Source organism: Struthio camelus, chromosome Z, assembly GCF_040807025.1.
Source record: "Struthio camelus isolate bStrCam1 chromosome Z, bStrCam1.hap1, whole genome shotgun sequence".
NCBI classification, from domain to species: domain Eukaryota; kingdom Metazoa; phylum Chordata; class Aves; order Struthioniformes; family Struthionidae; genus Struthio; species Struthio camelus.
The window spans coordinates 77,185,171-77,197,912 of NC_090982.1; the positions used below are offsets into that span (position 1 = coordinate 77,185,171).

Consider the following 12,742-nt stretch of genomic DNA (forward strand, 5'->3'; position numbering starts at 1 on the left):
TCACGGCTCGGGCGATGGGTCGTCCTCGCAGGAGGAAGACCAGCTCTGAAGGATCTTCCCTTTCTGGCTGCGCTTGCGGGTGAAGACGTTTCTGCCCACCCTGCGGGGAAGCAGAGGGCTGCCGCGCTCCGGCCGGCGGGGACGACCCGCTCAGCGCCGCCGGCGCCAGCCCGTCCCGGGGGCACCTCGACGCCTCCGGCCAGGGAGAGCCCTGCGCCCAGACCCCGTGGCAGGAACCCCCTCCCTACCTGGTGGCTTTCCAGTCGTCCTCCAGGGACCCGACGGCCTCGCGCAGCAGCCACGTGGTGACCAGCGTCTCCTTCCCGCCCGCGTCCACGAAGCACTGCCCCACGAAGACGGTGGTGGCGTCTGCGGGAACCGGTGGTGGTAGGATGGGGCCGCTGCCCGGGCTCGCAGGCAGCGGCGTGCCCAGGCCAGACCTGCCACGAGCACCTTGGGCTGGACCCCACGGACCCCACGGGCTGACGCAAGGATGCCGGTGAGAAGGAGCTGCTCCGAGCCGGCCCAGAGCCGCCGCGCTGCTGGGCGCCGCTGCACCCATCCCTCCACCCCAGCAGGGATTCCTCCCCGATCCCTCTCTTTCCAGACTGGCTCGCTGCTTGCTTGGGCTCATACGCACAAAAGCATTGCGCACAAAGCAGATTAGGCGGCGTGGGCAAAGCCTTGCAGCTCTCCGACGCGAACGGCGGCACCTTCCCCGCTCCCGCCCCAGCCCTGCCCCGGCCCCGGCCCCGGCCCTGTGCGGCCCAGCACCTACTGGAGAATTTCTCCCAGCGCACGGTGAAGCCGAAGGTGGGCCAGGCCGCCTCGCTGAGGTGGTGCTGGGCGCCCTTCAGGGGGGACACGCGGGGGCAGCCGCCGGCCAGGCTCACCCGCGTGAGGTATTTGCCCTGGAAGCCGCCGTCGTCCCGCACCGCCGAGATCTCCATCAGCGACTCCTGGTTGTTCCTCCACAGCCCGCTCAGCTCGCACTGCAAGGGGCGCACAGGCCGGCCGTGCCACGGGCTGCCCCCGCGGGCGCCGGGCGAAGGGCGGCACGGCCCCCCGGGGCGCCCGGCTGCCTCCCCGCCGTCACAGGCTGCTAGCCGTCCCCGGCTGCCCCTGGCCACGGCCACGGCTCGGGCACGAAACGCGCCGTGCTGGGCCAGCGGCTGGCCCCGCTCCTCCAGGGAGGTGAAAGCGCAGCGCTGCACCGCGGCGCTGGCGTGGACACGCGGTCCCGACGCGGGAGCAGAGGGATGCCCGTTCTCCACTGTGCCCGCGTTACCTCCCTGGAAGCGCACCTTGCGCTTCCCCAGCTCTCCTGCCTGCATCCCTCGTCCCAGCCGGAAAAGGCATCAAAGAGGGGAGCCCCCCTCCCCGGCTGCTCCCGCCGCATCCCCAGGACAAGTGCCTCGCCGCCCCGGCCCCGTACCTTCCTGCCGGCCGGGCTGGCCCCCGGCACCAGCGCCAGGAGCAGGAGCAGGGCGAGAGCGCCGCTCCCCATGGCCGCGGGGATGCCGCCCGCCCGCCCGCCCCGGCGCGGCTCCCTGCGGCCACCCGCGCCCCGGCCCCCTTTATAGCCGGGCGGGCGCGGGCTGCAACCGGAGCCGGCGCCGCGGCTCGGCGGCTCGGCAGCTGGCGGAGAGCCGGCTGGCGGTGGCAGGGCGCCCGGGGAAAGGCGAGGCGAGCGGGTCTGCGTGACCTGGGCAGCGCCGACGGCCCGCGGGGCGGCGGGCGGCTATAGATAGAGCCGCCGGCTGCCAGCGCTGGCGCGGTTCGCCCAGCCCTTCGCCGAGGGCCGGAGGGGAGAGGCGGCAGGGCGCTGCCAGCCCTGGCCCTTGCTCCTGCACCAGTGGGGTCTGCATGGGGCGCTCGCACTGCCTGCCGCCGTCCCGCTGCCGCCATCTGCGTGCCACCGCCCACGGACGCCGGACTCCCTGCCGGACATGAAAAACGCACCTCTTCCCTGGTGGTTTTGTCCTAACGACAGCCCCCTTCCGCGTCAGAAGCTTTGGCCGTTTTCCCAAGGTGTTTTTCCCGGGCTGTGTTGGGCTTTCCCTGGGTCTGGGGCCAGTGGCAGCTTGCAACGCAAGCTCTCGGATGGCCCAGATTTAATCCCCGTGGTAAGTGCCGATGAGCTCGTCTGCGACGTGGGCGGAAGTTAAAATTGGAGTCGGACCACCAGGACCCACGCTGCGATGATGAGTAGTGGACTTTGCAAGAGCTAATGATGCCTCTTCCTTGGCAAAGGTGAGCAGCCACAGGGAGAACACGCTCTGCAGCTCAGGATACTCGCTGCACGCATCCCGGCCTGCTGCAGCCATCTCCTGAGGCCGCCGCGCTCAGCCTCGGGGGCCCAGAGAGCCCGCAGATTTGTCCCTGCCCTCCCTCAGCCACTTTGGGCCAGCCCTTGCTGCGCTCTTCCTGCTAGATGTGGCCCCTGGCTCTGGTCCGTGCCCCTCACAGCTCTGCCCCATCCCTCCAGCCCAGGAGTGGGTGTTGCAGAGCAGGGACGGGTCCCCTCCACTGGTGTCACAGGAGCTGGCATGAGGCACACACAGGGGCTGGGGGCACAGGACACTCAGGGGACCCCATGGGAGAGGATGTCCTGTGCATAGACCCCAAGGGGGGATCCTGCGGGAGGGGATGCCCCGTGCACGGTCCCTCAAGGGGGGGCACCCTGCAGGAGGGGAAGGGGATGCCCTGTGCAGGGTCCCTCGAGGGATGCCCCGTGCCCTTGGGGGGGTGGCCCATGCACGGTCCTGGGGCAGAGTCTCCGCAGAGGGTCTTTGCGGGACTGTGGAGGGGGAGGCAGCGGTGGTGGCGTGGGGGGCGATGGCTGTGGGGCAGGGAAGGGTGGCTGTGGGGCGCTGCAGGCAGGGCTGGGGGGAGGCGAGCGGGGAGGACAGAGCGAGAAGGCAGGGGAAGGGGCAAGAGGCTGCCGTGGAGGGAGGCTGAGGGAGCAGACCTGGCTCAGTTCCCTCTGCCCCAAACCTTGCCTGCCCCATGTGCTTCAAGGAGACACCCCTGTCTGAGCCCTCCAAAGGGGTCCCTAATAGCGTGAAGTCCAGGATCTTTCCGGGGCATATGGAGGGCAGGCGGGGGTAGGACCCAGCCAGGCTTTACCCCAAAAGCTGTGAGCAATGACAGGACAAGGGACTTGCAGTTTTGGCAGCACCAAAGCTTTACTGCGAGCAGAGCAGTTCTGCAGGGTCGTGGGAGAAGAGCAGCTCAGCAGCCCTCCAGCAGCTGCGTGGGAGACGCAGAGCTGGGAGGACGGACGGGGTGGGCAGAGGTCCTCAAATCGAGGGACACATGGGGACACAGGACACAGCTGACTCTTCTGAGGCAGTCGCGTGTCCCATCACTGGAACCGGGTGAACACGTTACTGCCGATACTGCAGGGAAACACAGAGCTCGTACCTTGGTGTATCGAAGTCAGGAGGGACTTTTTGGTCTGACCCCTGCACAGCACGAGGGTGACCACCAATAATGCCCGTCCTGAGCACAGTGATTAGCATCAGTTGGAGCATCCTCCAGATGCAGGGATGGCCCCGCACCCACAGGCCCTGCTCTGCCCACGGCTCACCTGGTGGCTTTCCAGTCGTCCCTCAGGTTGTGGACCTCCTGTCGCAGGAGCCACGTGGTCCTCAGAATTTCCTTCCCGTCCTCGTCCACGAAGCACTGGCCCGTGAAGACGGTGGTGGAGTCTGCAGGGAAGGGATGGGAAGTGGGGTGAGTGCCGAGGCCAGCGCCGAGGGGGGACAGCACCATTCAGTCAAATAAAGGTCCTGCACCCTACTCGCATCTGGGAAGGGACACAGAGAGGGTCCCTGCAGTGGAGAGTGGGTGAGCAGGGGATGACTGGTTCACCGTGGACACTGGGAGCGTGGTGCTTCCTACAGGTACTCTGAAGCCCCCAGATTAGGGGTTTCTCTCTGCTTGGGAGGCAGCAGGCCAGTTTGGGGTGAAAAAGGCTGCTATGACCACCTAGGGTCAAGAACAGCCTCTTGCAGGGGTCTCATCAACTCATAAAGGGAGCATCCACAAATAATATAGATGGCTGGGTTTTGGTCCTAGCTCATAAAGGTGTAGCTCATAATGTGACAGCTTTGCAGCTGAGAGCCCCTGTGTGTCCTGTGGTGACCTGTGGGTGACGGTTCCCTCTCCAGTCTGTCACTGCTGGAATCAGAGACAGCAGACCTGAGGGATCTGGGATTTCAGCTCTTGGGGGTGACCAGCCCAGCTGAGCCCAGATCTAGCTCTGCCCCCTCCTCTTCTTGGGCTAGACCTGCCTTGGACACAAGCCAGACACGGGGATTGGGATTGGGAGGTGCCACCACCCAAGCAGCTCCTGGGCTGGGAATGGGGGAGCATCAGGCACACCACAGGGGAGGGCAGAGGCCACTGGGGACACTGCAGGGAGGCTGAGGAAGGAGGAATTACCTGAAAAACTCCAGTTGACAGTGAAACCAAAGGTGGGTTGGTTCTGCTCGTTCTTATGGTGCTGGGAGCCCTGCAGCGGAGAAACCTTGATCTTTTCCTTTGTGGCTGTCACGGCTGTGTAGTACAAGCCAGAGAAATTGCCATTTTTGCTCATAGAACTGATGGTCATATTGGAGCCCAGCTCATTGATCCAAGACCCTGTCAGGACACACTGCAAAGGGGAAATCAGCCCCGGCTGCCGCAGCGCAGCCAGGACAGGGGCAGAGATGCCGGAGCAGGCATCCCGCAGGGCTCCCTGCAGCCCCAGCCATGCCCCCGGCGTGGGATGGTGCACGGGTCCCTCCTTGGCATCCGTTTTACCTTGGCCTTTGCGGCGGCGCTGACGGATGCTGCCACCAGGGCGAGGATGAGAGCAATGCTGAGTCTGTCCATCCTTCTCCAGAGCAGGTGCTGGCTGCCAAAGCGCTGCGACCGCCTGGGTTAACTGGCTGTGGAGTATGTGCGGCACCTTTTTATAGAGCTGCAGGGAGACGGGCTCTATTGTTTTTGTTATTTTTAAAAGTTCCAAGGAACAGGCACATACCAGCTGCGATCTGACCCCTGTATCTTAGTGACAAAGAAGGAAAATGAAAGTGGAAGTTCCATAAAACAGGTCTCCTGCTCATCCCAGGGGCGTCCTGCCCGGTGCAAGGAGCTCAGCATGGCCAGCAAGCTCGGGCTTCAGCCCCGCAGGTGTCCCTGCTCCCGAGAGGTGCCGGGTCCTCGGTGCCGCGCAGCCCCGGCGGCGAGGGCTGGCGGGGGAACGGGTGCAAGCGCTGGCTCGTGGGGTTCGGTAGGGATTTGGAGGGGTGGCTGTGCTGGGCGAGGTGGGAACGCTGGCGGGTCGCTGGCCTCCTTCCCCTGGCACGTCTGCAGCCGCTCGCACGCAGCTGCAGGGGAGCAGCAGGGAGAGGGCTCCCAGGAAGCCTCGGCTCCACTTCCCTGGTGCGCTCGTGCTGGAGCTGACTTTCCCCTTTAGGCAAAACCCCTTCAGTCTTTGTAGGTTTTTCTGTCTGTGAAGATTTCACCTTTCTGAGAAGGAAACCCTTAAAAAACCCCAGCTTCTTCCCAAAATCAGGGCTCAGAGTGGCTTGCGTCTCCAGAGTGGGCTGGGGAGGGCAGGGCTGGGGAGCTGGCGGAGGAGCTCACCCAACCACCTAAGATGAGCTCCGTGCCAGGAAAGGCTGCAGAAAGGGCTCGGCTCAAGGAGAGGGGCAGAGGAGAAGAGCAAGGCTTCCTCCACACCGCTGGTTTTAGCAGCGGCTCTGGTGTGGAGAGCTGCTGAGTAGGAAGTGCTGGTCCGGACCGGAGAGGCTGATGGGAATGATAACCACATGGACACAACCCGTGTGGCAGGAGCTATAAGACTTAAGTTATAAATGAGTAATAAAAATCAATTTTGTTCTTCAGTCATCACAGCAGTGTGGCTAGGTATCAGGGCTGTGGCTCTGTGCACATCCGGAGGAATTAGCCCATAATTCCCTGAATGATCGAGGAACTCCCCGGCTCTATCTGCTTCGCTGAGGTAATGGCTGGATTATCACTGCACACTTAGACATTGAACACCGAGACATTGAACACTGAATCATTGAACACTGAGTCATTGGACACTGAAACAGGTGATTTTTTTTTCTTCTGGACTATCGCAGTTAAGTGTTTGACTGAAGGATGTGGGAATCCTCCAGGAGGTAATTTCAGACAATCCTCCTGCTTTCCTGGTGCAGTTCATATGTTTTAAGTATGTGAGCTGGCAACCTGGGTGGAGAATCTGGCCCTCCCCTCCAGAGCTTCTGCTGTGGGAGTGATCAAATTGTACCTAGATAAGGTGCTTGTAAACAGTCAGTGGGTCTTGTTCCTGCAGGAGAGGTCATGTAGGCCAGTCTCCTCTATGTGGTTATGACATTTAAGGGATATTTTCTGTATAGGTAAGATAATCAGTAAGGATGGATCAGGCATGCACTGGCGTGGTCATGGAGGAGCACAGCCAGCAAGGTGGCAGGAACTGTGCAGAGCAGCGGTTTGGAGCATCTCACCTGGTCCTCGTAAGGGCACCGCTGCAAGGACCCTTGCAACGGGGACTCCTGTCACTCTCTGGACAGCCACCACTGTCCTATCTGAGAGATTTGAGACCCCCCCATATGAGCGTCACCCTATGCCAAGAAGATCCCAATCTATGCCAAGAAGATCCCAGTATATTCTCGTTATTTTTTTTAATGAATGATCTCCCTGCGAGTGTCTGCGTGACGCAGACACGCTAGCAGCAGTACGCTGTGCATTTCTGTAAAGGGCCTTCCGCCTCCACCTCCCGGCTCTCCGAAGGTTCGCAGCGCGTGAACGACAGCGACCAAGAAGACGTGATGTAGGAGCAACGGCTGGTTTTACCCCACAGGGAGGTGCTCAGCTTTGCCGTGCCGATGGACGCGAGTTGGACGGAGGTGACTGGTGAGGTGTTTGCGGCTGAGACAGGTGTAGGCAGGGCAGAAATGGGAGTGTGGCCTTAAGGTGCGTAAATACTTGTGCCGGCTCGCCAGGCTGCTGCCTTTCTGCCTTGGCAGCCTGCGTCCTAGCACGAGCCTCGGCGCTGCCTGGTGGTGGTAATACAGGCAGGAGGATGCGTGCAGTAAAACCGGCAGCCGCCCTGCACGCAGCATCCGCAGCACCGAGACCGGATGCCTCTGAGCCGGCCATGCTCCCCTCTGCTCCCCGCTTTTCTAATCCTCAGGTTCCCGTAGAGCAGCTGTTTGGACTAAATACTATCTCAAAATGAGGAAGTTTGTTGGAAAGGGACTTCCAGCAGAGCAGCCACAAAGGTGAAATACTGCAGGAGATTTAAGAACACTGTAGTAGGGGGCCAGCATGAAGGTACTCCCTTCAGAAAGGCTGTAAAAGAACTAGAAAAGCTGGTAATATGTGCAGATGGAAGGGAGGCAATGCGAAGAAAACAACATTGTTTAAGAAGCTGGAGATACATTCAAAAAAAAAAAAAGAACAAACAATCTGCAAATCCACAACAAGGCAGGCCAAAACAAGTGGAAAAGCCTGCTAAAGCCATTGGTGCTATTAATAAACCTTTCCCAGACCTCAGCAGCAGGAAACCCAGGGGAGTGACAGGGGGCAGCAGCTTCGCTGGCGGCGAAGCGCTGCGGGCTGCCGGAGAGCTCGGCAACACCCTGCAGCTCACTGGCCACTCAGAGACGGGATCGCTCCAGGGCCGGGCAGCTCAAAAAAGTCTCAGGTCCGCAGCTAACACTGAGTTTCCTGGAAATCAGCTGCTCGGGCCTTAACTGGGCGGATCAAGAAACAAGCTTTGCTTCAGCACTTGTTTCTCCAGCAAGGCATTTCCCCCTGTACCACCCGTTTCCAGTAAATGACATTAATTCTTTGAAGCAGAGTTTTGGGGCTAGAGGCGCCGCAGGGTCCTGCACAGCCCTTCCTGCTCGCCGGGAGCAGAGGACGGTGCAAGCTGCTGTGTCTGCCTGCCCAGGACGCGGGTCAGCCGCCAGGCAGATTGCTCGGCTTGCAAAAGAGCCCCCAGAGTTACGCTCTCATCACACGTGCCCCAGCCCATGCATAGCCCCAGGTCCAGCCCCAGCTCCCTTCGTGCAGGATGGTGGCTGCTGGGATGTGCCATCCCTCTCCTGCCCTGTGCTGTACGGAGACGCTCGAAGCGCTGCCCCAGGCTGGCGGCAGGCTCAGGCAGCCTGTGCTCAGAGGTGCTGCTTGTGTCCTGTCGAAATTTGCACAACCCCCCGCCCCCCATCACAAACCGAAACGCGAGTTTTGGACCGAAAGGGAACGATAAAATTGTAAATACTGAAATCCCAGCCTGTTAAGCTCAGGGCTGTGTGTTTGAAAGTGGTTTGAGAGACCCTGGTGAGATGCTCAGAGATGGGGCTCGCATGAACAGAAGTGCCCCTTGGCTGTGAGCAGAGCATGGCTCCTGCTCGGGTCTGAGAGCAGACAGAGCAAACTGAAAAACAGCAGAGCTGGACAACTGAGCAGTCAGGGCATACTGAAACGAGGAGAGGTCAAAGCGGGAGAGGGTGCTCAGCACCCATTGCAGGTGGCATCCCCCAGAGCTGGTAGGGGAGGGGACTCGGCAACACCAGGCAGGGGCAAGCAAGAATTAGCATTAGCTAGACCCTAACACAGTGTCCTGAACAGGAAATAATTTGTCACTAGCAGCAAATCTATACTGAAAATAACTGGGGAATTTCTTGGGTGGAAGAAGCACCTGACAGGAGAAACCAGACTGTGAGCGTGCACATGTAGACCCATCTGCTCCCCTGTGCTGGCTTCCAAGGACCTTCCCTGCTCCCTGTCTTCTACAAGGGCCCATTTCTCTTTGGCAGCCTACAGTGCTCTGCAGTCGTTGCAAAGCCCGTTGGGGCTGGAAATGGGGTTTTCTCAGGGCCAATCCCTTTCTGGAGTAAAAGGTGCGCGAGCACCTCGTCCTGCTCCCTCTGCCTGCAGCAGCGCTTCAACCCGGCTTCTCAACGTACAGCTACAAAACACACAACACTGGGTTTAAAGAGAACATCCTTCATTTTATTCCCACTTTGGAGCCTTTTTCCCCAAAGCTGAAAACAGCCTCAGAGGAGAACTTATACCAAAGCGCAGCTCTCCCCTGCACGTGCTTCCCACCAGGGGAGAGCGCGAGGCTGCGGTGGTGGGTGTGCTGGTGCTGCGCCGCAGATGCACAGGTTGGGGGGGGGAGCACCTTGTGTGAGCCCAACGAGGCCGGGGGAGGCAGGTGCAGGGGCCTGTAGACAGCCTGGGTGCTGGGAGAGTCGGGCAGGGGGTGCCCAATGCTGACAAAAGAGGGATCGGACATCCCCATGCCAGGTAGGTCATCTAGGGACACCCCAGGGCAGGGATTGCTTGTAGGACTCTTCTGCAGGTGACCGTGAAGGCACTAAAAAGGCATTATTAAGAAGACACTCGCGTTGCATGTCCACAAAAGCCTTGATGTGTGCAGGTGGTGATGGTATGTGTCAGACCACGTGGTGTGGCACAGCCCAGGCGAGTCCCCCTGAAAAGGGAATGAGGGCACATGAAGGGGCGGCTCCAAGGTCCTCCGTGAGGAGCTTACCAGAGAAAAGATTCAACTCTGTCACGATTTCTCCGGACACGTGAGAGCTGACATGAGGCAACCAAAGTGTTCAGAGAAGCTACAAGGCCCCATGTCTGGATGGGGGTTGCTCCCAACAGATGAGGTTTGGAGGCAGCGAGCTGCTGAGCTAATCCCCTTGCTCTGAGCACAGCAAATGCCTCAGCCAAAGTTGCACCTAGAGAAGTCCTGGGGCACAGAGGCTCTTCCCGTCCTGGCTGCACAGCTCCTGGTTTGCAAGAAGCTTCTTGCTGAAGAAGCTCAAAGGAGTTTGAGCAGAGCCCCACTGCGTCCCCAGTGGCACCAGCACAGAGCTGATGCTGCAGACTGGCCCATCAGGACCCCCCGGACAAGGCTGGGGAAGCCAGCAAATACTGAGCTATGAGAGCAAGAAAAGATAGGCAGAGGGAGAAATACTTCATGGCAGGTGCTGCTGATACCTGTGCAAAGCATCTTTTCCTCCTAGGGTGGCAGAGAAGCCGTCGGAGGGGCTTTTTCTTCTTCCTTGCAGTCGATTCGAGTGAAGACGTTGCGACCGGTCCTGCGGGAAAGCACATGCATGACAGACCCTGTTGGTGCCCACCTGGCAGATGGGCCAACACCCATAGGGACAAGGATCCCGCTGCTCACATGGTGGCTTTCCAGTCGCTGTGGAGGGAGTTGACCTTCTGTCGCAGGAGCCAGGCTGTCTGCAAGATCTCTTTCTCGTTGTTGTCCACGAAGCACTGGCCCACGAAGACGGTCGTGGAGTCTGCCCCAGCAAGAGGTGCCTCAGGATGCGTCACGCTGTCTGCGGGGTGCTCGGCAGACAGACAGACGCTGGCCAGAGCAGGGAGGGGAGTGTGTGGAGGGGCCAAGCGATGGTGGTCTGCCTGTGCTCCCCTCCCATCCGCACGGAGCCGCTGCCCCTACCTACCGGAAAACCTCTTCCAGTTGACGGTGAAGCCAAACGTGCTTTGTCCGTCCTCGTCCAAGTGCTGGGTCCCGCAGAGGGGTGAAGGCTTGATTGGCTTTTGGGCACTCGAGACAGCGGTGTGGTACTCTCCGGAGAAGTCGCCCTGGCTGTTCACGCTGAACACGTGCATCCTCGAGCCCAGGTCATTCTGCCACCACCCGGCCAGGTTGCACTGCCGAGGGAGGGAGCGGATGTGGTTCCCCGGGGGCTGCCCCTGCCCGGGGCTGGCCCGTCCGTGGTGCTGTGGGGACAGCCCCTGCCCACCGCCCCTGGCAGAGCCCAGCTCCCCGCAGCACCCAGGCCTCCCCAGAGCCCCCAGCCAGGGGCCAGGGGCCAAAGTTACCTTGCCCATTCCTGCAGGCTGTTTCTGCTCAGGGTCCCGCCCAGTCTTGGCGTTTGCTCCTTTTGCCTCCTTCATGGTCGTCTTTTCCTCTTTGAGGGTCTCGCCTAACTGGCAAAGCACCTTTAAAAATAAACGAAACACAAAGTCAGTTTTTGGCAGCAGCATTTCTCAGGAGCCTGAGGAGTCTGACGGTGCTGGGGCTGGGGAGTGGAGGGCACAAGCCCACCATGGCCTTTTGCTCAGGCATTTTTGTTTAAGACATCTGATTTACAAAGTCATCACAATCTCAGAAATGTCAGGAGAGCCACAAACTAAGTGAAGCCAAACAGAACAAAAGAGGTAAGGAAAGTGTGCCGTGCTTGGCACCGGGACGCGGTGTGCCAGCGCTCCGGGGAGAGCCCTTGGCAAGGGACAGAGCCCTGGCGTTTGTGCTGGGCCCCCTGCGAGACCAAGGAGCCCCGATGGCTGGTGCCTTGCAGCATCCCGCCTGCAGAGCCGTGGCTCTGGCACAGCCCCGAAGCCCTCCCTGTGCCCTCGGTCGCTGCACCTCCCCAGCCTGGGGACAGACCAGGGTCCCCATGACCCCCCACTAGGGCAGACATTCCCGCATGTCCCGATGCCCCCACAGGAGTTCCCTGGTATATCCCCCCATAGCAGGGGGGGGGACATATGTGGCCCGCCTTGGGGCAGGGGTCCCTATGCACATTGCTCCAGGAGAAGGGGCTCCCATGCATGTCCCACCCCAGAGCAGGGGCTGCACCCCTGGACAGCACAGACACGCATGTCCTACCCCGCCAGAGCAGGGCTCCCACCTGTGTCTCCCCCCCCCCCCAAAGCAGGGCTCCCCTGGGAATGGCACTCCCACACATGTCCCACCCCCCTGGAACAGGGCTCCCATCCCCGGAACAGGGGCACCCCCAGCGATGGCGCTCCCATGCATGTGCCACCCCCCGGAGAAGGACTCCCACACGTGTCCCACCCCCAGCAGGACTCCCACACGTGTCCCACCCCGGAGCAGGGTTCCCATCCCCGGAGCAGGGGCACCCTCGGGGATGGCGCTCCCACACATGTCCCACCCCACCGGAGCAGGGGCTCCCACGCGTGTCCCACCCCGGAGCAGGGTTCCCATCCCCGGAGCAGGGTTCCCATCCCTGGAGCAGGGGCACCCCCAGCGATGGCGCTCCCACGCGTGTCCCACCCCACCGGAGCAGGACTCCCACGCGTGTCCCACCCCGGAGCAGGGTTCCCATCCCCGGAGCAGGGGCACCCCCAGCGATGGCGCTCCCACGCGTGTCCCACCCCACCGGAGCAGGACTCCCACGCGTGTCCCACCCCGGAGCAGGGTTCCCATCCCCGGAGCAGGGGCACCCCCAGCGATGGCGCTCCCACGCGTGTCCCACCCCACCGGAGCAGGGGCTCCCACGCGTGTCCCACCCCGGAGCAGGGTTCCCATCCCCGGAGCAGGGGCACCCCCGGGGATGGCGCTCCCACGCGTGTCCGTCCCCCCCGGGAGCTGACGCTCCCCCCGCCGCCGCAGAGCAGAGCAGCAAGCCCGCGGAGCGGCGCTCCCACGCACGTCCCACCGCGGAGCGGAGGCTCCCCCGGAGCTCCCACGCGTGTCCCCGCTCCCACCTGGCTTCCCCCGGCAGCTCCGGCCAGGGCCGCTCCCACAGGTAGAGCGAGGGCGGTGAGGAGGCGACGACTCATCCCGACCGACGGCTGCGGCCGGCGGAGCCGCCCCGTCCCTTTATAGCGCGGCCGTCGCCGCCTCTCCGCAACGCCCCGGGCGGCACGGCGGGCTGGGGCTGCCCGCGGCACGGAGCAGCGCGGCGCTGCGCGCAGCGGC

The 12,742-nt window shown here is 61.8% G+C and overlaps 3 protein-coding genes across 5 annotated transcripts; all 3 read right to left on the reverse strand.

Moving 5' to 3' along the window:
- LOC138064814 (avidin-like) lies at positions 1-1,507 on the reverse strand. The gene is made up of 4 exons (XM_068928790.1): positions 1,436-1,507; positions 779-992; positions 249-369; positions 1-100 (listed from the first exon to the last, which is right to left on the reverse strand). Exons 1-4 carry the CDS (start codon positions 1,505-1,507, stop codon positions 1-3), a joined length of 507 nt encoding a protein of 168 aa, XP_068784891.1.
- A 1,674-nt stretch (positions 1,508-3,181) lies between these two features.
- LOC104147807 (avidin) lies at positions 3,182-5,125 on the reverse strand. 2 transcript variants are annotated; one of them, XM_068927930.1, is made up of 5 exons: positions 5,033-5,125; positions 4,810-4,937; positions 4,450-4,660; positions 3,593-3,713; positions 3,182-3,401 (listed from the first exon to the last, which is right to left on the reverse strand). In XM_068927930.1, the coding sequence occupies exons 2-5, from the start codon at positions 4,879-4,881 to the stop codon at positions 3,368-3,370; spliced, it is 438 nt and encodes a 145-aa protein (XP_068784031.1). In that variant the 5' UTR covers positions 4,882-4,937; positions 5,033-5,125; the 3' UTR covers positions 3,182-3,367. The 2 variants fall into 2 exon arrangements, with proteins under 2 accessions (XP_068784031.1, XP_068784030.1); XM_068927929.1 differs by having other exon boundaries at positions 4,810-5,054.
- A 3,889-nt stretch (positions 5,126-9,014) lies between these two features.
- LOC138064738 (avidin-like) lies at positions 9,015-12,742 on the reverse strand. 2 transcript variants are annotated; one of them, XM_068928556.1, is made up of 6 exons: positions 12,529-12,742; positions 10,897-11,016; positions 10,515-10,725; positions 10,229-10,349; positions 10,039-10,139; positions 9,015-9,403 (listed from the first exon to the last, which is right to left on the reverse strand). In XM_068928556.1, exons 1-5 carry the CDS (start codon positions 12,601-12,603, stop codon positions 10,061-10,063), a joined length of 606 nt encoding a protein of 201 aa, XP_068784657.1. In that variant the 5' UTR covers positions 12,604-12,742; the 3' UTR covers positions 9,015-9,403; positions 10,039-10,060. The 2 variants fall into 2 exon arrangements, with proteins under 2 accessions (XP_068784657.1, XP_068784656.1); XM_068928555.1 differs by having other exon boundaries at positions 9,015-9,520.